This window comes from Amphiura filiformis, chromosome 5 (genome assembly GCF_039555335.1).
Source record: "Amphiura filiformis chromosome 5, Afil_fr2py, whole genome shotgun sequence".
NCBI lineage: Eukaryota > Metazoa > Echinodermata > Ophiuroidea > Amphilepidida > Amphiuridae > Amphiura > Amphiura filiformis.
In genome coordinates, this window is record NC_092632.1 from 63890091 (window position 1) to 63914281 (window position 24191).

The window sequence follows — 24191 nt, forward strand, 5'->3', positions numbered from 1 at the left end:
CTTTAACCCCAATACGTTTGTACAATCATTGAATGACCTGAAAATTTGGGTACAAAAACTCATGCTTTGCAACTTGAGGTCAAATTTTGCACTATGATTGCTTAATTGAGGTTATTGAACTATGCCACTGGGGTGAGTATTCGACTATTGTCCAAAAAACACCAAAGCATGCATTTACAAGTGTCTCCTGTGGAGTCGGATGGGGATGGACATCATATAGAGTGCCACCTGCACCCAAACTACCAAACACTAGGATCCACAACATGTTCATCTATCAGAGGCACAGTTCTTTAACCCAAATACGTTTGTACAATCATTGAATGACCGTAGAAAATATGGGTACAAAAACTCACGCTTTGCAACTTGAGGTCAAATTTTGCATTATGATTGTTTAATTGAGGTTATTGAACTATGCCATTGGGGTGAGGCTATTGTGTTCCATAAGAAAAACCCTTGCAAACTGGTTTCCCGATTATATTTGATACTAACAAAATATGCATTAAAAATCACAAAGATGACATAAATTTGCCACTAAAGGTCATCTTTACACTTGCTGGCAGAGAAGAATGGCACTTGTTTACATTTTGAGCACGTATACAGCGTAAACACAGAAGTGGGGTTCTAATTGGCTAAATCAATCGTCTCACAATCATACAGCAGATCGGTAATCTGATTGGTCAATTAAGGGTCGAAGCGTTGGTTGGTGCAGAACGCCGAGCGGTGATCAGGAAGTAAACACAAAATTCTGCGTATGTTGCTCATTAACAGGGCTTTTGCGTAGATCAGGGCAAGAGACTGCCATTCTTTCCTGAAAACCAGTGTAGGTGCTTTAGCAATGAAGGGATAGTTTTAAGCTGAAGGATCTCCTTGACTGGAGTTTATAATTAGCTTATTTCTTTATATTATCTTATATCAAACCAGTATTTGAAGCCAAGAAATACAATATGTGGAAAACGTATTGGTTTATAAATTTCCCAAAATTGTAACATGATCACTTTCAAATTTTGCATTATATTATTGCTTACGTCTTAGTGTGCAATACTCTCATTTATGATACATAATTTCAATTTTGTTTTAAGCTTTAACCAAATATACATTTCATTTCAGATTCATAAACCAAATAAAAATCAACACCGATGAAATATGTAGCTATGTCCCTTCTAGACCAAATATTTCAGCAATAAGTGGACTCAGATCCCCCTCACGAACTTTGACCTCCATCAGGTCGCTCAGGTGCACTACGGCAATGTCTCGGAGTGTGGTGAGTTTCATGATGAGTTTTGCAAAGAGGGTTTTATCTGAGCCATGGTAGACTTTAGTGGACTGGTACAAGGTCAGGATCAGGTTCTGCTGCATCTGCTCCACGAGCTCTCGATTACGTAACTCTGTCCTATCTGAAATAGTAAAGGGCAAATTCAACGAGATTAGACTTGGAATCTGTGCAAAATCTGCTATATTGGATTGTCATGCTAGAGACCAAAATAGAGTACATCCGGTACATGTATATGTTGAATTTATACTCGATTGCAGAGCGATTGATATGCACTGCTTTTGGAAAGCAATGGGCAATTGCTGAATTTTGCGATACATCGCTTGTTGCTTTTGCATTTATACTTATCACGGTGATCACGTTTGCATACCACAATTAAAATATACAAAAAATCCACAAAATATATTATTAGAATAATTATTGCTTTGAATTAATTCATCTCCGAAGATCGAGAAAGGTAAATTATTTAGCAAAATAATAAATTCCTATGATAGAAAATGATTGGTTGATTGGTTGATGCATTCACGTGTCAAGCGACATCGCTCGATTTGTATCGATTGATCGGCGTGACGTCTGAAAACGGAGATAAACACTGAGCATGCATGAGAATCGCTTTTGCAATAGTGATGGAGTATAATTTCAGCTTTACAAAGCTTGCATGGCGATTAGTGCATTTCAAAGTTTATCCGGCATAATAAGAGTAATTTGGAGGTTTTTTTGTTGAGGGACACACAAACATTGGCAAATCCAGTCTGAATCTGTGGACAAATTACATAAATTTAAGCATGATTTGTGCTTCCTTCATCACTTTGTGGTTTGGTTCCTCAACTTTGTGTTCATTATTTCAAATCATTATTTCATTGAACAAATACTTGTGAGCTGTGATTCATATTAAGGTAAATAATCCAATCTATTATGAGGTATACAAACAGATAACTACAGGGGTGAACTTAGTACAAGTAAACAACATCATATATCAGGTGCTTCATAAAAAAGGTTGCAGTTTTGGGACAGCGTTGACACTTCAAATGAATGTTAGGCTTACATAAACCCTGGGGTGGTGGCACTTCAATATTGGAGGTGATGCGTATGATGCGCTGTTAAGATGGTCTTATCCCATATAAAGTCTGCACAAAAAGTAACGCAGCTGTTATAAACACGCCTATAGCTTCAGAACTAATAATTGTTTTCACAATATTTTAACATAAAATGAAGGATGATTTATTTACGCGCATTTTGATACCAAATTTGTCCAATTTTGTTCAATATCAACAATACAGCAGTGTTTTGAAAGAAAGATACCTGAAGTTAAAAGTTGCACCTATTTGTATTGATTTGAAGTAAGCGCAAAGATAATGGCGGCCTTTACGTGCTACAGTACTGGCATAATAGCCATTGATCGCTGTAAACTGCAACTTTTAAATTCAGGTATTTTTCTTTATAAGCACTACTGTGTTGTTAATATTGAACGACATCTGAAAAATGGGGTATCAAAATGCGCGTAAATAAATCATCCTTCTCTCCATGTTGAAATATTGTAAAATAGGCATATTTATAACAGCTGCGTTACTTTTTGTGCAGACTTCATATCTCTGGTATTGTGTCAGATGTATACAGGTTGCGATTTGCTGTCACTGTCATGCATGCAAAAAATCATGTGTGACTGATTTTAGCAGGGATTTGCCTGTTCATGTTGGCGGTGCAGGGCAAATTGCCAGCTTCAAATTTGAATGAAAATATATATGTGATGTGATCAAGCAAAATCAGTCGGAAGTCGCAAATATTGATTTTCAGATATAGCCAAACAAATGAAATAGCTTCTTTTGTTGCCTTTTATTTTGGAATCACTTCAACTGTTCATATCTTTGGCACTAAATGTTCAATTTCAATGGGGTTTCTGCTTTGCAAATGCTTTATATAATCAATCATGTTGAAAACTGAAAATTGAATATGTACCACTTCAGAATGATTTTGCTTGATCACACCACATATATTTAACTAACATGCACAATTTAAACCCCAGAAATGTTTGAAGTTTTTTTTAGGCTCCATCCTTACCTGGTGATAAGATGGCTACTCCATTCAGCAATGCATATTCTGCCGTTGACAACCCACAGGCTTTGGTCTCCCTCATAAACTGAAATGCCGGTTCCAAGAACGTTGTATAACCCAACTGGTACATCATCTTCATACTGAACATCTCTCCGTTCATGTCATTGATCAAACAATTCTTGTCCGGGGCATAGCTTTCTGCGCAGCGCAGAAGTAAGGCATCTATGATGCTCGCTTTAATCAACACGGCCTGATCATCGCACGTCAGGTCCACAAAACCGGGAATGGTTTTTGCAAAATGGATGGTCTGTTTGACTAAGATCGCAAACATGTCCATGGCTATGTGCAGAAGTTCCTTGCATATCTGTAACTTGGGTTTTCCTTGGGTTTCCTGCATCATGCTCATGTTACCATTCGTGATAAAGGACGTGACTCGTTGCAGTGATGATGAAAAAATTGCCGGATCGCTGGACATGAGTCCCATTGCTCCGTCTGCTCCGACATCTGCCTGTAATTGTTGCAAAAACTGATTGTCTATGAAAGAAGCGCTAGCACCTGCTATGGAAACACCAGCCGCTTCAGCTGCTGCCGCCGCTGCTGCCAGGGCTGAAGAAGCACTGTCTGTTGCTGCTGAGAGAGGCATGGTTGTCTCTTCTTTACTAGTACTACCATCCGTCGAAGGGTTGCCATCCTGATCTACAATGGGACTGGCTCGAGGCTGCAAAAAAATTAGTGTTCAAAATAATGACGTAAGTCATGATGTTATCAAACATGATGTGGATCAAGCTGAAAGTATAACTGTATTTTACCTAATTGACCATTTCCATAAGGGCTCATATTGAAATTCCCTTACACAGGAAGGTGTGCGCCATCCTGCAGCTTTCCTGTGCTAGCCTTCTTTTGTTAAAATCCTGGGCAGGGTGTATCACTGATGCATATAATCCATCCGTTTTATGACCGAGCTTTCCTGAGGCGCGCTTAGCGAGGGAATCCTGCCTTCTTTCTGTGTGAAAACGTGGTAGGGTATTTCAATATGAGCCCTAAATCCGGAAAGCCTTTGTGAAAGGGCCCCTACAAACCTTGCACCGATACGCACATTGTTACTGAGCAGTTCACCGTCGGTGCTACATATAGCCTTTGTGAAAGGGCCCCTACAAACCTTGCACCGATACGCACATTGTTACTGAGCAGTTCACCGTCGGTGCTACATATAGCCTTTGTGAAAGGGCCCCTACAAACCTTGCACCGATACGCACATTGTTACTGCGCAGTTCACCGTCTGTGCTACATATGTTGGTTCCTCACACGCTCGACAAAGTCATTTCATTGGTACTTATCATATACAATGTGCTGTATGTCATAAAAGGGCATTCATGCAAAACATTATTTCGCAAAAAAAAAAAAAAAAATAAGAACTGTAAACAAAATATCATAGCCATTGAAACTCAAGGGTCCAGATGATTTACTGTAATTAAATAAACAAAATTTTACCAATTTCATGCTAAAACTGCACTAAACAGGAGATCTCCAATGAGCACTAAACAAGAGTGCTAATTAAAGGATGGCTCTAATTATGATGTCAAATATGCTATTTTCTATATGTTATATTATCATTAGCTCTGATGACAGATCAAAAGGGAAAGTCCCCATCCATAAATAAATTTTTTTTAAAGCGCAGTGATTTATAGTGCGCTACGCACAGGCACAATGCCTAGACGTTGATCCACAAGCCTCAGAACACTTTACAGGTTGTCGCTGACCACTACGGCCCCACATCATTCCATAAACCATTTAACAACAAATCAGGGACTTTGCTGCTACATCGCAACCAGGATCAGTTCCCCGAGTTTCGTACGGGTTACAATGAGACAATTAGCAGTAAGTTCCTTGTCGAGGGCAATTTCAAGCTAACTCAATTTTTCCATGAGAGCATACTAGGCACCGCCAGGGTTCGAACCCGCAACCTCTTGCACCATAGTCGAACGCCTTAACGATTGAGCTAACTTGACTGCATGATTTTGAGCTAACTTAAATGCATGATTTTACTTATACCAGCAACTTATGCGTAGGGGCCTGATAATTGATTCCAAAAGCCACATTTGAAATACCCAAACTTTACATAATTTGTCAGGTGCATTACATAATGACGGATGTCAACCCCGGGTGCATTACATAGTGACAGATGTTGATCGCAAATTTATCAAAAAATGAGTATCAAGAAAACGTTGAGTAGGTGAATTATATTGGGCATAGATTATAAACATGCCATTATTGTTCAGCAATTCATATGTCTATTAAAAGTAGACCATTGAAAGTTATTTTCAAAACCTTAAAATGTTGCAAAATCGTACATCTCACATAATTACCAAATTTTCCATCACTATGGATTTCACAATTTTTTTGAAATCTCAACATCCGTCACTATGAATTTTACCGTATTATGTAGATCCGTCACTATGTGATGGGCTACTCTAGTTGAAATCTACACTCCCACTGTGGAAGATTTAGGAAGTATCTTCCACAGAGGGAATATGTTTTTCAAATGTAATTGGTCAAAGTTAATCATTTTGAAACCCATATTCCCCCTGTAGTATAGCTTAACCTATATCTTCCACAACTGGAGTGAGTGTTTTGAATGGAAGTTACCCAATTGTCTATTCTATTCTATTCTATTCAAAACTCATACTCCCTCTGTGGAAGGCTTAAGCTAATGGATACTATGGTACTATGGATTTTAAATGGAATAGCCCAATGCACCCTACAAATTCTCACAGGCAAAAGTTAATACAACCTTCTTTCATCATACCACAACACTTACAAATATATTCTTGAAGACTTCTTTGGACGCTGTGTAACCTCTCTCTAATCCTTCTAACAAGTCTAGTTGCTCCTGTGTTAACTGTGGCACAGGTACAGCAGGAGCAGCTGGCGGTGCTGCTACCGGTGGTGCTGTTGCTGCTGCTGTTGCTGCTGCTGCTGGTGCTGGCGGTGTGGAAAGTGGCAGAAATGTTGTCACCATCCCCGGACTCACCGGCAATCCGCTACTTGTTGGAATGCTTTCCATGGCCGGTATTTTTGTCGGCGGCGACTTAGCAGGTGGAACTTTCTTCTTCCTTTTTGTTCTTATGAGTGGCTTGCGCGTTTTCAGTCTCTCGTTGTCCCACACTCCTGTGAAAAGTATGAGAAAAAAAATATTGATTGATCATGAAATGTAGGAATTTTTTGCAGGATTGGGTAGTTCTAAAATGAATAACATCAACACAGTGGCAGGATTTTAACAATAAATTGATCAATGTTTTAAGTGGTTGTAACAATTATGTGTTCAATTAGTATAGATGTATATGGTTTTGTTTTATTGAAAAAAATGTCATAAAAATGTTTTTAAAACATGTCTTCCCCATTACTGCACCAACAACAAATTATCATTTGTACTCCAAATAAGCCAATTATGTGTGATTTTGCAGGTCTTTAGAACTTTCAACCAATGGACTGAAGCTTTTATTAATCTATTGTGTCCGATTTGAGGGCTGACATATTGGAAAATGTTAAAAACAATGGTACCACTTCTATGAATAGCCTGACAGCAAATCAAATAAGCATCAAAGGAACAACATAATATATGTGACTGGACACCACGAATCAGCCGTAAAGTCGGCCCCTGTTAATTTTGTTTTATTTTGTGTTTAAAAAATATATATCATAAGCTTTAAAATGGTATTAATGACTTCAAACGATATCCAGAAGCGGGAATATGGTTTGTTGAACTTTGTTCCTTCAACAAAATTGTCTCTTTTTCCACATTTCTGATAATAAATATCAAACAGTCACAATTGGCGGTCATTTCAAATCATCCCCAAGTCAACGAGGTTCAGGAATGTCCTCTCATTGTTAATTGTTGGTTACACATACCTAGACAAAATACAATGCTTTGTTATCCACCACTTGAACAGGATTTAGCCAAAGCAAACAAAGACAAGAACTATTTAAGGATTCTATAGAAATAGGTAGTACCGTAGAAGCTTATTATCCTCTTCAGCAATAGGATTATTGATTGGTTTAAACAGTGTTTGATATACTTGTCACACCAAATTGAGGTACCTATGAATACGACCTTCACGCACAATTTACACTGTAACTCAGAATACAATTTGATGACTTTACGGCTCATTCGTAGTGTCCAGTCACATAATATATCTCCATGTTAATATAACCTCCTTGGTGTCAACATCCTGTGTTCTCTCCCTAGATCTGTCACTGATTATAACACCTATCTGTGCTGTACATTTGGATTATCAATATCCTCATCAGATGAAGGAAAATCAACCAGGACTAGATAATGGGAAAAGGGTTCACTTTACAATAACGATGAAACATGATAACTTCCTCTGTTAAAAAAGGGGAAGTTATAGAAACAATTAAGTTTCCCCTTTAAGACAGGGCAATCACCTACATTTAAAAAAATAACTCTAGTTTTTAAAATACTAGGTATAGGTTTACATATTAGACTATTCAATTATTACTTACTGGGCTCCACAAAAAAGAGTTGACATTATTTACAAACAGTATTGTTTTGAGACCCAACTGTGTATCTATGGTCGGACGGAACACAGGAGATACCATTATGTTAGGTGGAACAACAACGCACAAGTCGGTTTGAGCCATTTCTAAACTGAAGTTCCACAAAATCTTTGATTCGATAATTTCTAGATTACTTTTGCTATATATTTTCTTTTGGTCATATTATAATTGTTTTGTTGAATGATTTAACTATTGTCTACAGTAAATTGTGCACCTTGAATAAGTTCATTAAGGACGGTCAGGTATCATACTATTGGTACGTTTTAGACGTTTCATCTTCCAATCGGAAGACTTCATCATTAATGTGATGAACCAGCAACACTACTACTCTGATCATCTCCAGAGTGTATAGTTCTTTGCCGTAGCTGGTCGTATGCATTACTGATGAAGTCTTCCGATCGGAAGATGAAACGTATAAAACGTGAGTAAATTATTGGACTTGTAAAACATTATTTACAAATAGTATAGTAAATTGTGCAGTAAATTCATCATTAAAACACAGCAAGACAATGTGCATTAATGCTTAAATTTCTACCACCAAATAATGTACGACTTACTATCCAAACTCATGCCGAGTTCTTTACACCGTTGCATGCGACAGGCTGGACAGTGTCTCCGGGTGTACAGATCCATTGAACATGTTCCTCCTTGACTACAGGTAAACACTGCTTTTGACTTGGCACTTCGCAAAAAGAAACTCTTGCACCCTTCGCAAGATAACACATTGTAATGTACGCCGTTGGCACGGTCCCCACACACAAGACATATGCGGTCTTCTTTTGATTCCGCTCCTTTTTTGTCTTCTTTTGGAGGTGATTTTACCGATACTTGCTCTGGTTCTTCACTAGCCATCTGCAAAAAAATAACAACATCAATATACTTACATTTTTGTATATTTATTGGTAGAATACATATTTGGTATTGAAAAAATTATTTTAAGCCCTCTGTACTTACACCCAGCAAACACAACAGGTTTGAAAGAAAATGTCTAAATGGAGGTATAAAGGGTATAAAACGTTTTAATAAAATTCCAAACATTTTTGAAAACTAGATGTAAAACAAAGTATTTTGCCAAGATGTCTGCCCAAAAATATTTTACAATAACATTTCGACAACATTTTTTTATATGTTGTTGTAGTGCTTTTTCATATTCAAACATTTCAAGAATGTTTCATTACCTATCCAAAATTTAAATGATAAAAAGAACCAATTTGATTAAAACCAAAATGCACTTTTAGAACATTGTTGTATTTGCTCATTTTGCTGGGTAGGGTATCGATAAATTTGTTCTTTCTTGCAATAATACTATTTCAAACAGGGAGCCCCGCTTGGCCAGTTCGCCACAGAAGAACCGACTTACACCTGTTACTTTGATGACAGACAGAACAGAATTTACATGGATAAATTTTAACCTTGACTAATTCCCTTATGCATGGTGCTGCAAGACGTGTACCAATTGCTGGCCGCCTTGTTAAATTTGTTTGGTACCATTTAAACATTTCTCCTACACAAAGAATTTTGTCCTACAGTTTTGTCCTGCTTTAATTAAAATGAACTTTTTAATGTAAAGCTGAATTTATACTAGATCGCCGAGCGATTGCGATTAAACGCTTTTGGAAAGCGATGGGCAATCGCCGAATTTTGCGATGCATGGCCCGTCGCTTTTGCATTTATACTTATCACGGAGATAGCAATTGCAGACGACAAAATACATTTTTAAAGCATCAGTTGCTGTCAACAATTATTGCTTTGAATTAATTCATCAACAAACATTAATTATCGAGAAAGGTAAATTAATTAGCAAAATAATAGTTCCAGTTGGTTGTATATGACTGTTTGACGCATTCACGTGTCAAGCGATATCGCTGGGAAGTTGAGATTTCTTCAACTTGCAAAAGCGACGTCATTTTTGCCTCAGCGATTTGAATCGATTGATCGGCTTGACGCTCTGGAAATGTAAGTAAACACTGAGCATGCGTGAGAATCGCTTTTCTGCAAAAGCAATCGAGTATAAATTCAGCTTAAGCCATCTTCTTTAATTTGAATATAAATAAATGTTTCAGTGACATACACTCCATCCACTCTTTAAAATAATGCTAAAATCTGTGCAAGCAACCACCATAGCTGTTAATTATTAATATGTATACCACGTCCTTGATCAGTCTTAAATGATAAACATCACCATCAAGTATTAACATATATCAACTGTTATGGGCAAGAAAATTCCATTTAAAATCCACTCTCCCCCTGTGGAAGATTTTGGAAATATCTTCCAAAGGGCAAGTATGCTTTTCAACTGTAATTGGTCAGGGTTAATAATTTTGAAACCCATACTCCCCCTGTATTATGATTTTACCTATACCTTCCACAACTGGAGTAAGTATTTCAAATAGAAGTTACCTAATTGTCTATTCTATTCAAAACTCGTACTCTCCCTGTGGATGATATTTCCAAAATCTTCCAGGGGGAGGGGGGGGGGGTAAAATGGAATAGCCCAATAAACACTGATCCCCATAAACTACAACTTCACAATTTACTTCTGTCCTGGGCTTCTGTAAAGTAAAGATTTACAAATACACAAAAACAAAATATTTAAAAAAAAACCCTATGTTTTTCTTTTCCTATTCAAGCTCGCCATGATCTTGGCAAATGCACTTGACATACGTCAGCCTTGCTTTCAAACCTATTGCTCAGCAAATACCATCAATTTGAAAAAGCTATCTATCGTCATGGTAACTGGGTTAAAATTTGTCAGAAAACATGTTTCCGGACTGTGAGATGTTTGCCGTGGAGTTAAAACAGAAAGGTTTACTCTCAAATACTATTTGACAGATACACAATTAATGGGCATTTATATCCATGTAAGCTGTCCAAATACTTCATTATCTATTTAAAGGGGCATTTCGTGATCCACAGCCTCAACCCCCCACTTTTCCCCAAAAAAGTTGAGATTTTTACACCACTGGATACCTCTGGCTACATAGTGTTTATGTACCAAATATTTCGTGCAGATTAATTCGTTTAGCAAAACGAAATTACAACACATTGTCTATGGAGCAGTGTAATACACATAATCATGCATAACTCGCAAACGCAAAATCGGAATCAACTGAAATTTTGGAAATAAGCTTTTTTTCGTGGATATCTACTGAAAAAGGTCATAAAAAGAGGATGCTAGGATCACGAAATCCTCCTTTAAGGTACAATGTGGTACCACCCATCAAAAATTATTCTCGTATAATTTATTGAAATTTAATGAGGAAAAAATGCTAACTTGTTTTTTTTTAAACTTAGGTTTCAAAACTTTTAAACCTTAAAAGGTTTTTTAAAGACAATTGTTAAGACAATGAAACAACTTGACATATTAAAGCAAGCAGATTTGTAGTATTGGGATGGCTCCAAACCCAAAATAGGGTGCTAGTATGTGTTGTGTACAGGTGTGGGACAGTCCTGTGACAACGGGTACAGAGCCATGGGTATGGAAATTGGGACTCCAGTACAGGTACGAGTACGGAAACTACAAGTCTGTAAGCAAGTAAGCAAGCAAGACAATTGCAAGCATGTTGAATAGCTGATTTACCACTGTTGGCAATGGCCACACACTCCTCCTATCAACTGGACCAATGAATGCAGTCTACCAAAAAATGAAAATGTTTTTTTAGATTTTCTGTGCATAACCTGGGATGTTGATCCGTTTTAAATAAATTACATGTATACTCAATTTTTTTTTAAATTTTAACCTATCAACAAGGGACTGATTGTTATATCAACAATACAGGACACACTCTCAAATGCATTTTTAGACTGTTTGCAGTCAATTGTACATGTCAGCTACACAGCGGCGGTACCGGTTGCAGTGACGCCCACGGTTGTAAAGTGTCCGCCTTTGCTGGCAAACACCTACACACCCCTACCCCCCCCCACACACACACACACCCCAACCTACCTTGCTTTCTTCACTATATCTTTATTATTTTTGCATCAATATGGATTCTTAGATCAATGATCATAAACAGAAATTTTGTCTTCATATATCAGCTTCACTTCATAAAGATACATGTATTGGAATCCCTAGAGAAAAAAAATATAAAAGAGAAAATACAAACAAAAAATTAGTAAAATGAAATTAATTGATCTCCAGGGCAGCTGTTTTTGATCTAGGTTATCCACTTTACTCATGTGTGACTTCTAACATAAGGCGCTGGTTCCTGTAGTATTTCTCATTCAAACCAATTCAATGCATGACCTCGGAGTTACCTGCATGACTTTGGCGGGCTATTTTGAAACAGTCATGGTTGCACATGCAGGAACTTCTTTTGAAAGTCCTAAACAAGGTATAGCAGTCACTTATAGAACACGGATAACCTTTATTGTTTTGCAATGTGCACCAAAAATTGAAAGAGTTCAAAATTAAATCAAGGGCATGCTTGTTACTTAGGCCAAAAAAAAAAATGTTTGTCTCAAAGCTCACGAGTTGTTTTTCTAGTTCCCGACTTGGTATTTTTATGGTATTTTGAGGAAAAAAAATCGGATTTTCGCCGAATTTTCCTGGAAAAAACTATAAAAAAAATTTTTTTTTGAAATAAAGAAAAATTCTGCATTTCTTTTTTTTCAAATCACGCTATTTTACAAACATGTGCGCAAGCTTTGAGACAAACCTTTTTTTTGGCCTTATACACACATTGTACAGTGATTTGGAAGTCAAAATCAATATTTCCCAATAAAAAAGTTTTCATTTCACAAAAATAGGAAGTATGTCACCACCACTGAAACTTTTTATAAGTTTAAAAAGTCCCGATGGTTTTCCTGTGATTAATTTATAAACATTTTCACCCAATTCCATGCGACAACTGTACACTGTGGTGCTTAAGCTGTTGGGTGTACAGGCTGTATCAAAATGATTGGTACTCATCAGTTTTGATATTTATTGGAAAGGCTGCCTCTTCCAAATGCAACATTGGATACTTGATACTACTCTTGAATGTTACTCTTGTTATACAATATTATAATCTACAAATTATTTGGAGTTAATGCTGATTTTAAGTTTATTTTATTACATCAGACTCATCCATTATCAATGAAAACTGATGGGTACCAATCATTTTGGTAAAATTACATCAGTCAATGTGTGACCTGATTTTGTAGGGCATCAGCAAGGACCTGCTGATAAGATTAAGTAAGAAGTACAAGTTACGTAAGTGTCAACAATAATAACTGATTAAACTCAACCAAGAGCAGTCACTCAAAGCAAACACTACAACAATATGTTACAATGTCACATCTTTTATAGACAGTCAATAATATGTGACGTGTCATGTCAAAAGGAGACACTTTTGGGCAGGATCGTAAATGGAGAAATAGCCAAAAATCTGCACGAGGGTGATTTTTTCACAATTTGGGTTTGTTGCGAATTTGTGATGTTATTAATGTTTAAGATATTGTCTGATAGTTTCAAACCGGAATTAACTGGCATCTTGTATTTTTAGAGACATTTCTCAAGGTAATTCCTATTCTCATCATTGTCAATAATATTTTAAATGGCTGATATCTCAATTTCCAATTTTATAATACCATAACTTACGAACTCAATATCTTCGCCTAGGAATGTCCGATTTCATTGGAGAAAACGGTGTTGTGGAGCAAAATATCTCTGTATTTAAGATATATGTAAAAATCTTAAAATTTATATCCTGCCCAAAAGTGTCTCCTTTTGACATGACACGTCACATATTTCACGGCTCTACATTTATTCAGACGAATGATCCCTAGTATTGTTTGAAAAATCTACACACGCAAGCACATGTAATCACTGGTAATGCTCTACTTTTAAAGCACACTACTCATGTACATGTAATAATAAATCCCAAACAGTGTTGGACGCAAGACATTTTTTATGCATAGTATTATCAGCTTGCACTACTTGATTTTTGCTACATTTGCATACTTCACTGTAAGTCTATAGCATAAAATTGCTACACATTTCCAAAATTGTGTTGCAAAGTGATCAAAATTGAATTGTGTAGCAAAGTGATCAAAATTGAGTATCATTTTGCTCCGCGATACCGGCTATGGCCAACGCTGATCCCAAACTTCAGACACATCTTTCATCTACTTTATATCTCCAGCCTTCCAACCGATTTTTCAAGTACCGTATTCGTCCGAGTATAGTCCCATGCTCGAGTATAATCCCACCCCCCATTTTTCGAAAAATTTCAGAAATTGTAAAAAAAAAAAAAATTTTTTTTTTTTTTTTATTTTTTTTTTTTAAAAGTTCCCTGGACCTAGACCTAGATGCTAGGATCATTCATGGTTGACCTAAAAAAAAAAAAAAAAAAAATTCAAGATATTTTGTATTTTTAATATGAAAATTGATAATTTGTATTCATGTCATACTCTATTAATGATTTTAAAATGCATTGAATTTGAATGCATTTTGAAATAATTAATAGATTATGACATGAATACAAAGTATCAATTTTCATATTAAAAATACAAAATATCTTGAAATTTTTTTTTTTTTTTTTTTTTTTTAGGTCAACCATGAATGATCCTAGCATCTAGGTCTAGGTCCAGGACACTCAAAACCGAAAAAAACTTAAAAAAAAAAAAAAATTTTGAAATTCCGAGTATAATCCCACCCCCCAATTGTGAACAATTTTCACATACAAAACGGGTGGGACTATACTCGGACCAATACGGTACTTTCTTCAAGTTTTTGGTTTGTTATAGAGACGTGCGAAATAGTATTGATAACAACTTCTAGTGAGAGCTAAATCCACAGCAATGGGAAACCATGTCACCAAAACCACAAACGAAAATCAGAAACTTGAGTAAGCCAACTGTACATTCAATCTTGCATTACTAATGTGATTTGAAAGATTTTTTACTAAGTTATCAGTTTGGTACCAGAAAACACTGCATTAAGTTTCTCAAGACATGTAGGAATAATTCCCGGAATAATTGCTCCTATAGAAAGTGTTGCATCAAACATATCTTGCCATCACTAGTCTACTGATTATGTTTGATCATGAACCCCAATCAAAATAATCGCAAAATAAAGTCCACAGGTGCATTCCAGTTGGAGTGGATCCATTAAACATCATAAACACTTGAATGATTTATTCAAGAAATGTTACTGTATAATATAACGTACAACAAATCAAACAATACACTAGTCTAGTATTATACAATGTACTTACATTACATCATATCATGATCAATTCGACAATGACGAGAAAATTAAATGTATTCCCCTTTGCGACTTATATCCACCATATATGTGCGACCTAAACCATGATCCTTTACTATGCAGAGCAACCGGTTTGCAAAAATACAGGCTCAAAATGACATATCGCTCAGGCCATATACCGTTAGCACTGACACAGTGTACTTTAGATCAGGCGGTAGCCTGGACATCACTATTTTCAGTGCTGTTATCAGCCCATGTAGAAGATAAGATAAACTAAGCATCCAACAACCTCATATCAACTTTGACTGACTTCACCATTTCTCGCTGCAAGATATTCACGCGTGATCTTATCGGCTTCACCTAGATACCGTTGTGTTTGAACAGTTGAGTCTATTCATATGTAAATGCCCTTTAGTAATCATCATTCTTTCTATTTTTAGATCGATATTTGTGTATATATTGCGAGATGAATGCACAGATGGGCAACAGTTATCGTTCAGAGTTCATTTTTATTGTTACAAGTGTCTGTTAGTTGCTTCAAGTTCAACTAGATTTTGTTTTTAAATAGTTTTGTTTGTTCATCAATGTCAACTCTCAGTTCAAAAATGAAGTATTTTTAGTACGGTAATTACTAGTTTGGCTATAAATTAGGCCTGCAGCTAATAATAATTTAATTTGAATTTTTTTTAAAGTGTATGTAGCTGGGAGGAAAAGCCGACCATCATACACTGTATGAAAATTCAATTCGTATTGAACTTCAATATGAAAGGGCAAAATTTGAAGATATGCATGAAGTTTCATAAGCAACTTAAAAATTTTAGGTCTTTTGGGAAACTTCATACATCTTCATTCTTCAATACGAAAGGTCAAAATATTCATATGATGGTCAGCTTTTCATCCCAGCTACATACAAAGTACATATGTGACACAATCTGGTCCATGGGGGCCAAAGGAGGCATTTTTGAAAATTGAGTTACTGTAATTATTACATTATACATACAATGGGCTATCATTTACTGAAAACACCAAAGGTCTAGCATACTTGGTTCTAAAGTTATGAAGTTTTTTGATGCCTATTTCTTATGTATTTTATTGTTTTTTACTCCATATTTTTGCCTTTATCTCAGTTCCAAATTTGCAGCCTTTGGCCCCCATGGACCAGATCTTGTCACATATGAGATTTATAAAGTTTACTTTGAAGATCTTTTATGTCAAAAGTGTCGATTTTTAATCATTTGCCATAACACTGTACTACTGTAATTACTACTGTAATACTGTACTGATGCAAGTATAGCCCCCACCTTCAAGTTAAGCCCCACCCTATGTTACCCTTAGACAGAGGAAACGAAAAAGGACAATGACACAAAGTGTTTTGCTAATCATGATGGCAATCAAACAAGTCACCCTTTATTATGCACTTGGAATTTGTTTCCGAATCATTACCAATTACCTCTGATCTCATCAGCCGAAACACAAGTATATTCTCATAGAGAAACCATAATTGAAAGAATTGTAATGCGACGGCCGCTATCGGATTCCACTTCACAACAGTGTACGACCATAGTAAAATCCCACCCTATGTTTTGGGGAAAATTCCAGAAATTGTTTCAAGCTAGACAGATAGAAGTTAAAGTTTCAAAATTCTCCCTTTTTTAATTTTTTTATTTCTGAAGGCTATAAAAGTTAAATATAATTTTTTTGCAAACATATTTTGAAAATGTTCTGAATTTTTTTGAAAAATTTTCAGTCAATATCAATAAATGTTGGCTCAAAAACGACTAATTTTAGCAGAAATTTAAAAAAATGCAAAATCTGGGTCGGTAGGGACCGTAAAACAGTGTTTTTTTGTGTGGCCTAAAACATATAATTAAAATAAATGGTGATCCCAGCAGGGTATCTAAATGACAACATTGCTCATTTGAAATACAAGACCAAGTTTCTTCAAACTTTCAACTTTTATATATGTTTGTAGGGTCTCCATAAAATAAAATTTATGCAAAGCAATTTTCAACTCAAAGTCTCTGAATGTCCCTTCCAAGAGTTTACATGTAAGTGCATTGTGGGATACCTTAGGGGGCTCCCATTTTCTTCAGAAGGTTAGGGGTCATCATGAATATGTCGGCGACTGGAGTCAATTTTGTTATGACCCCCATCACTGGCCAAAAAAAATTATTATGAACAATAGTCAATAGAAGCGAACAAGGTAAAACATGTGATGATGAGGACAACTTGTGTCCTTGGGACTACATAAAAGTAAACAACAATATACATGTATGTAAACTTAAAAAATACATACTTCCTTCCTTATACATTGTAGTGATTGTACATGTATGTACTCACATCAATTTGACGTTTTAAAACTCCTGTGTGATTTGAATATAAACCTTTTTTTCACCTTTGTTCATTATGAAATGAATTAAATTTTAAAAACAATTACAAGATTCAATTTATAATACATGTATATAAGCTTTACAATAAATATTAATAAGAATTCGCTGTTGAAGTGACGTAATAATCGGATTAACTACCATAGCAATGGATGAATACAACAAGTTTTGACTATATCGCCCTGCACTACAACGTTCATGCGGTATCTACATGAATGCATTATACCATTATCATTCTAATTACTAGCACCTGTAAAATAAGTATCTTTGAAAAGAGCGATATTGTATTCAATCTATACTTGCAGATATACATAGGTGATGAGTGCAACCTGCTTGTAGTGTAGGGCGATATAGTCAAAATTGTATTCATCCATTGCTATGGTAGTTAATCCGATTTATTAGGTCACTTTGGCAGCGAAATATAAAACTTACAACAGGTTCCTACCAAACTGTTACCTAGAAGGTTTACAGTCTAGAGGAATGTGGTTTTCCAAAACCTAGTCTGTGACAATCACTGTATGAATTGATTTCATGACATGCAAAAAAATTAAAAAAACCTTTTGACTATCAAATTGGGTGAAAGGTTGGGATTTATTTAATTCAGGGCAGCGCACATTGTCTAGATCAAGTGCATGGTGCAACACATGATTTTACACACATTATACTATAGCTGAGCCATGATGCAAGATTTGGCTCTTGGGGGATCCCTAGTACCAGGCCTAGTTCATTAAACCTAGCTATTGGCCTGATTCGGTTTACAAATATTGTAATTGTGTCGTAACTTTCAGTTGCTGCATGTGATTGCACAATGTACCACATCATGATAAATCAGAACATTGTGAAAAGTTTGACCCTCAAAAGCATGTAAAATGCACTTTCAATCCTGTAAAAAGAAATTCTTTGGCCTTTTAAATACTGACACTGTGCTTCATAGAATTCAGAATGGACAGGGTGGTGGAGGTGAGGGATGTGGAGGTGGGGGATGTGGTACACACAAACTCTATGGGATTGATATTTTTAGTGCATAATCTTGATTCATCAGGACTGTTCATGATAAACTGGTATTTGTAATTTCTTACAACTAGTCCAAAGATTTCCACTTACTTGCAGACGTTTCGAAAACTGACAGTTTTCTTTATCGATGCTATTGTTGCAATGACGATCTGTGTACAGCTGATGATTTCTGCTGCTTGGCAACGAGTTGCCAGTTGATTTTTCACTTATCAGATCATCAAAGACGTGACTCAAGTTGTATTGCCCCTCGTCTCTGTTCATGGTATTGCCCCGCTTTCTGATGGTGATCGCCTCCTTAATCCATCTCTTATATCTATTACTCTCTTTGCCGACGATCCTAGCCTCCTCCCAATCGATGACATGATTGTTTTCTATTACAAGATCAGTAATGGCTGATTTGTGAACAACTGATTGGGATGCTTTTCTGGTGGCTCTGGTTTTTATATTATCACCAATTTTCTCTGCCTCAGTTTTGTGCTCCTCTAAGCGTTTGCCGAACTTCCTTCATGTCTCAACGATGTATGCCAAATCACAGTTTTTACATGGTATTGAATAGACAACGTAAGTGGAAATCTTTGGACTAGTTGTAAGAAATTACAAATACCAGACTCATGACCTTACAGCTAAACAATTAATAGTAATAATACTAATTGTTTTTAATCATTATGATTGCTTTAGTCTAGAAAATACAAATTTTTCCATACAAAACTACCCGTTTTCATATTCACTTCAGTAAGTAATGCGAATCTCTTCAAAATCTAAAAGTTACTGTAAAATTTTAATTATTTATCCCATCATAGTCAAAGTATAGATTTTCTGAAGGGAAATTTGATGAGGAATCTAAATATGGACTCATTTTTTCTGTATGGGTTAAGGGCAAAATGTTTCAGTTCAAAATATGTTGAATTGTAAAAAATTCGAACATACTTTGGGACACCCTATATTCCGAGATTACCAAACAGCTGTGATTTTGGTTTCTTCCAAAGTCAGTTGGCTCCCCATATCCTCTAACCAAATGAATGTTGTTTACTTCCATTTTATTACTGCAAGTTGATAATAAGCAATGCATTAAGTAACCCATTTTTTATCCGAAATATTTTTTCCACCCTGTATAACTTGAAGGTCACGCTGTATAATGAGTTGAAATGTATATACTTGAATTGCTTAAAAGCCTTCAGTTTTCCTAAAATGTATACTTTAGCTAGTTTAGGGTTGATAATTAATAGTGGAAATAATCTAATTAGAAACTCGATTGGTGTAAAAATTCATAATAATTGTGATGTAATGCTAAGGGTGGCGAGTTCAGGACACACGTTGCCCTCCGCAATACCAGCTCGGGGGGGGGCCACTATAGTGACAAGAAGGGGTATCAGGCGCGTCCATGGACTCTCAAAAAGCACCCTAAACAAGTATTGAGACTGCAAACACTTAACCACACATTATGAAGTTGGAAGACAAACACGGCCAGTCTCGCTTGGTCTATTTCCTAATTTTGTCTCCATTTAAAACATCCTAGAGCATTAATTATCATGCTGGATTTAGTGGTACATCCAACCAAAACCTGAAACTCATTGATTTATATTAAAAAGGAAAGCCAGCAAATAGTTTCAAATTATTCAATCGATGTATTTGTAAACACCCGGTAAACTTTCACACATGTCAAAAGTTCGTTCACACAGCTTGTTTACAAACCTAGAAGTTTGTGGTTGCATTGTTGCTCCTTTTGACCATGTTCCGATCTTAACCAAATTTTCTGGGCTGGAAGCCATCAAGACTATCATGAATATTGATGAGTTTAAAGAGGTTTGGCCAATCGGAAAGCCTCTTAGCCAATCGGAAAGCTTCTTTTATCTTTCCTCATATTGGCTCCACAGTTAAGAAAAAAGCATAATGCATGCTGATTGGTTACAAGTATGTTCTGGCCAGGTTGTGACCTCGTTTGGGGACCTCGTATTTAGTAATGCTAGCTGGGCCAGTAGGGATCTGTCATTGCTGACAGTTGAAGGATGGCTTTTGGGGTGTAGCATTGAAGTAGGGAGAAGCGGCAGACTTTTCTTTCACTTTTCAAGAATAAAGGAGAAAGCACAAAATCCCAAACTTGGCCAAACTCGGGGCAAAACTACCCTAAGTAAGAGCTCCAAAAACATAGCCTTTTACACCAATTTTACATGACTTTGTTACCCTATTCATGTTATGCACGTACTGTGCCCTCTGAAAAATACCTTTTTACATGAATTTACGGATGAGCCTGATACCCCCTTCACCATTAGTGTCAGTGGCCCCCCTGGGTACCGGCTACATCCAACCAGAGAAGATGAGAAGTGAGCAATAATATTATAAAAAACTCCATCGATCAGAACTGCATCATACAATATCACTTGCGTCGTTTCAGATTACAAAAGGTGTGACAAAAGTTTCATCTCATACTGGTGATCTTTTCCTTTAGACCACCCTTGCTATATATAGGGACTAAATTATTACTTTTGCATCAAGGTTTACTTTTGCATCAAGGTTAAACAATTGCCAAACACTTTGAAGTCAAGGTTTAATGTATTGGAAGGAGGGCAGACCTCAGGGTTAGCGGTGACCTGCCGAGGCCAGGGGTCCTAATTGGCAAATAAAGGGGTCCAAGCATCTAATTCTACACAGACGCACAAAATTAAGGGGTCCAAATCACGGGGACCTGCCAAATCAAGGAGTCCTGGACCCCAAGACCCCTTAAAACGCTACCCCTGGCAGGGCTTCGATAAATGAGGGAAATTATGGGGTAAAAAACAAGGTTAAAACAACTTTTTGGAAACAAAATTCTGCTATGAAGTTTTTGTCTCAAAAAACAATTTAAAAATTATCGGAAAAGCAAGAAACATAAAATCGGCATAACTTCCGTCACAAAAAAAGATGATCAGATGAGTGGAAAGTATTTGAGAAATTATGGATTTTTTTAAAGAAAAATACATTGTGTTTTTCGAGAAATTAGCCAATGAATGAATGCAAAATTGCGTCATGCAGTAAAATACTGTCAAACGCGCTTGAAAATGCTACGCAAAAGTTTTGGAGTTTGCACCACCGGTTTTGTATTCAGCTCTTTTACGTCAAATATTGCGATAAAAACATGGATTTTGGAACAAAATAAAGCTTTCGATGAAATAAAAGGTATGTTTGTAAAGCTAAGAACATGTTAAATCTTGATGCGAAAGTTTAATTTGATAAATTCATAGTTTTAATTTAACCTTATATAGCTCGGGTGGTCTAAAAGAAAAGATCGCCCTCACCATGCTCATTATCACATGTTATCATACTATTATTAAATAGTAATATTATATTATACATCATTAACATTAAAAGTCAAAAGTGAGAACATTTGGAGTGTACACGCTCGAACGCTCCCTAGGCTAAGCTCTAAAGTTGTTTTCTTTAAACTTCCGTGGTCGTGCCTGTGCATATCGCGTACACGAGCGTAAACACAAAAGCAATAAACAATCATGCCGATTGGCTGATCAATGCACTTGACAACAAGCCGGCTGACCCATTGGTCTTCGGCGCGTAGTAGGCGACCTTGTCACTTCTACGCGATCGCAATTCACCAGCGCGTACCCGGACCACGGAAGTTTAAAGAAAACAACTTTAAGTCTAAGCAAAATTGGATTTATTTTAAAACATAATTCATTTTTGAAGAATAAAAATAAGGCACAGCAACTTCCAAGGCCACTGGTACATGTACTGCCACTAACATGGCATTGCCATCATGGCCATTGGGATTGCCATTTGCCAATTGACACATTGTGATCATTGATGTGTACACAAATTACATCATGATCTTGATCATGGTCATGGTGTGTTTACCATTCAATTTCAAATATTCTAAAAAATAATTGCATCACATCTGACAATTATCACATTTAATCTAAGTGATATAACATGTTATAAATACCTTTTTGAAAATGTGCATAGCTTACAAAACTAGGCAAAAAATGAAGAATTCATGTTGAATTAGCTACGACCCAGCTGTTTTCTGCATGAACATCCGCATACACACTGCCTTCCGTATACACAGGACTAAATTTGAGAAAGCTAGCCAGTTTCACGTGACTATGTCCGTCTCCTACTCACTAAACAGCGAGATGTAGATTCATTCATTTATCTCTAAACGTCCACCTGTTATTTTAAAGATGCATACGAGACTAGCAATTTATTTGACCTTCGACCCAATAAGTCTACCTAGGTTAGTGAAAAATGTAATGATCAATCAGTCTTCACAAAAATGATTGTTCGCCGCTGAGGTCAATGTGACAACAAGGAGAGGTGAGAATTCGTAATTCATTTTAAATTGTTTGTTTATAGTTGTTTTTATAAATATATTAAATTAATGTCGATGATCGAGAGGCACGACAACCTCGTTGAATAGTCAAGTGCTTCAAATTTGTTCCTGTTGATCTGGTTCAAGAAAGTTTCCAGGTTTAATTTTGAAACTGTACAGCTCAGTGGACAGCAGTAATGTTATCAATCATGTTTACTGACCCTCCCTCCCCTGAGCTGAAAGCTGTCGATCGGCTCTCTCATGCTCTGTCATGTGTGTTTGTATGTTATAAAACTTCCTCAGCTCAAGTTCTTGAAATGCAAGTGCATTGTTTAATATTTTCAATTCATGCTGTAGAGTGTACAATGTATTGTAACTTATACTCAGAGAGTGTAAAATTATAATTACGGTAAATAAATAAAAGCAGGTGAAAAGTTCATCCTGCAGCAGGATGGAATTCCATCATCATTTTGCTTGTTTAATTATCACATTATAATATAGGTATCCTAGGTGAATTCAAATTTGCCATCAAATTGCATCGTTTTATATATCAAATTAAAGCCCTTGAGTAAACTAAGCCAAAACTGAAAACCTTTTTTTCATAGCACTTTCCGTAGCAAAGTTACATCTTGTCAAAGATTGACTTTCATCAAAAAGATTCAGCTAGCAAAATTCCCCAAAACGGCATTTCGGGGTGTTTCTAGATCTTAGTCTCATGGCGATGGCAGCTTTTTTAATGGAACTGCTATCAAAATCCTCTAAAATTCCATGTGCGACTTGATTATCACCATAAAAAATCAACAAAAAAAAAAAAAAAAAAAATTGAAAAAACGCAATTTCACCCAAAAAACGCAACTGCGGCCGCAAAAACTGTGATCGCGTTTTCCTCCGGTGCTTACATTATGTCAACAAAATCAATGATTTTATGAACAGCTTTCTCCAAATTTAGGTACCCCACCAGTACCAAAGTATATATTGTTGATGAAAGACCATCTCAAAACAGGTATTAATGCTAAGATCATCTTTACAGACATTTTGCAACAGATTGAGACAAAATCTGAATTTGTTTTCATTCTTATGAAAAGAAATTAGCAATTTTTGTAATCACTACATGTAGAAAACATGGTGAGGTAATCCTTAAATTTCCATTATTTACTACATCCTCTACCCCTACAACTAAGAAAAAGTGCTGATTATGATTAGCAGGGGATGTCAGACATTTTGAGAGATTCAATTTTGATTATTTCCATTTCAATTTTCAGATAATTGACTTTTTTATGAAAATAATGAAAGTTTTGGTCAAATTGAAAAAGTGATGCGGGCGGTCAATCGGAAACTAACAATCAAGTTCCATTAGCCAAAAGTTACCTCACTTATTTTCAGAAATTATGTGACGGGAAACTC

General features: G+C 36.2%; 2 protein-coding genes across 4 annotated transcripts in view; one reads left to right on the top strand and one right to left on the bottom strand.

Annotated features, from left to right (window-relative positions):
- Window positions 1–467: 467 nt before the first annotated feature.
- Window positions 468–22529, bottom strand: LOC140153519 (vitamin D3 receptor-like). The gene is made up of 6 exons (XM_072176293.1): window positions 22422–22529; window positions 11847–11971; window positions 8458–8752; window positions 6141–6490; window positions 3329–4040; window positions 468–1394 (listed from the first exon to the last, which is right to left on the bottom strand). The coding sequence occupies exons 3-6, from the start codon at window positions 8750–8752 to the stop codon at window positions 1150–1152; spliced, it is 1602 nt and encodes a 533-aa protein (XP_072032394.1). The 5' UTR covers window positions 11847–11971; window positions 22422–22529; the 3' UTR covers window positions 468–1149.
- Window positions 22530–22736: 207 nt separating this feature from the next.
- LOC140153521 (uncharacterized) overlaps window positions 22737–24191 on the top strand; it is a 62906-nt gene continuing 61451 nt past the window's right edge. For all 3 annotated transcript variants that reach the window (XM_072176295.1, XM_072176296.1, XM_072176298.1), the window contains exon 1: window positions 22737–22792. The gene's annotated coding sequence lies outside the window, so the exon portion shown is untranslated. The remainder of the gene's footprint in view (window positions 22793–24191) is intronic.

Coding starts and splice junctions, on each gene's coding strand:
- LOC140153519 (XM_072176293.1), bottom strand. CDS start 8,752: ATGGCTAGTGAAGAACCAGAGCAAGTATCGGTAAAATCACCTCCAAAA. Junction 4,041..6,140: donor AAGTCTTCAAGAATATATTT/GTAAGTGTTGTG, acceptor ATTTTTTTGCAG/CCTCGAGCCAGTCCCATTGT. Junction 1,395..3,328: donor AGTAGCCATCTTATCACCAG/GTAAGGATGGAG, acceptor TTACTATTTCAG/ATAGGACAGAGTTACGTAAT.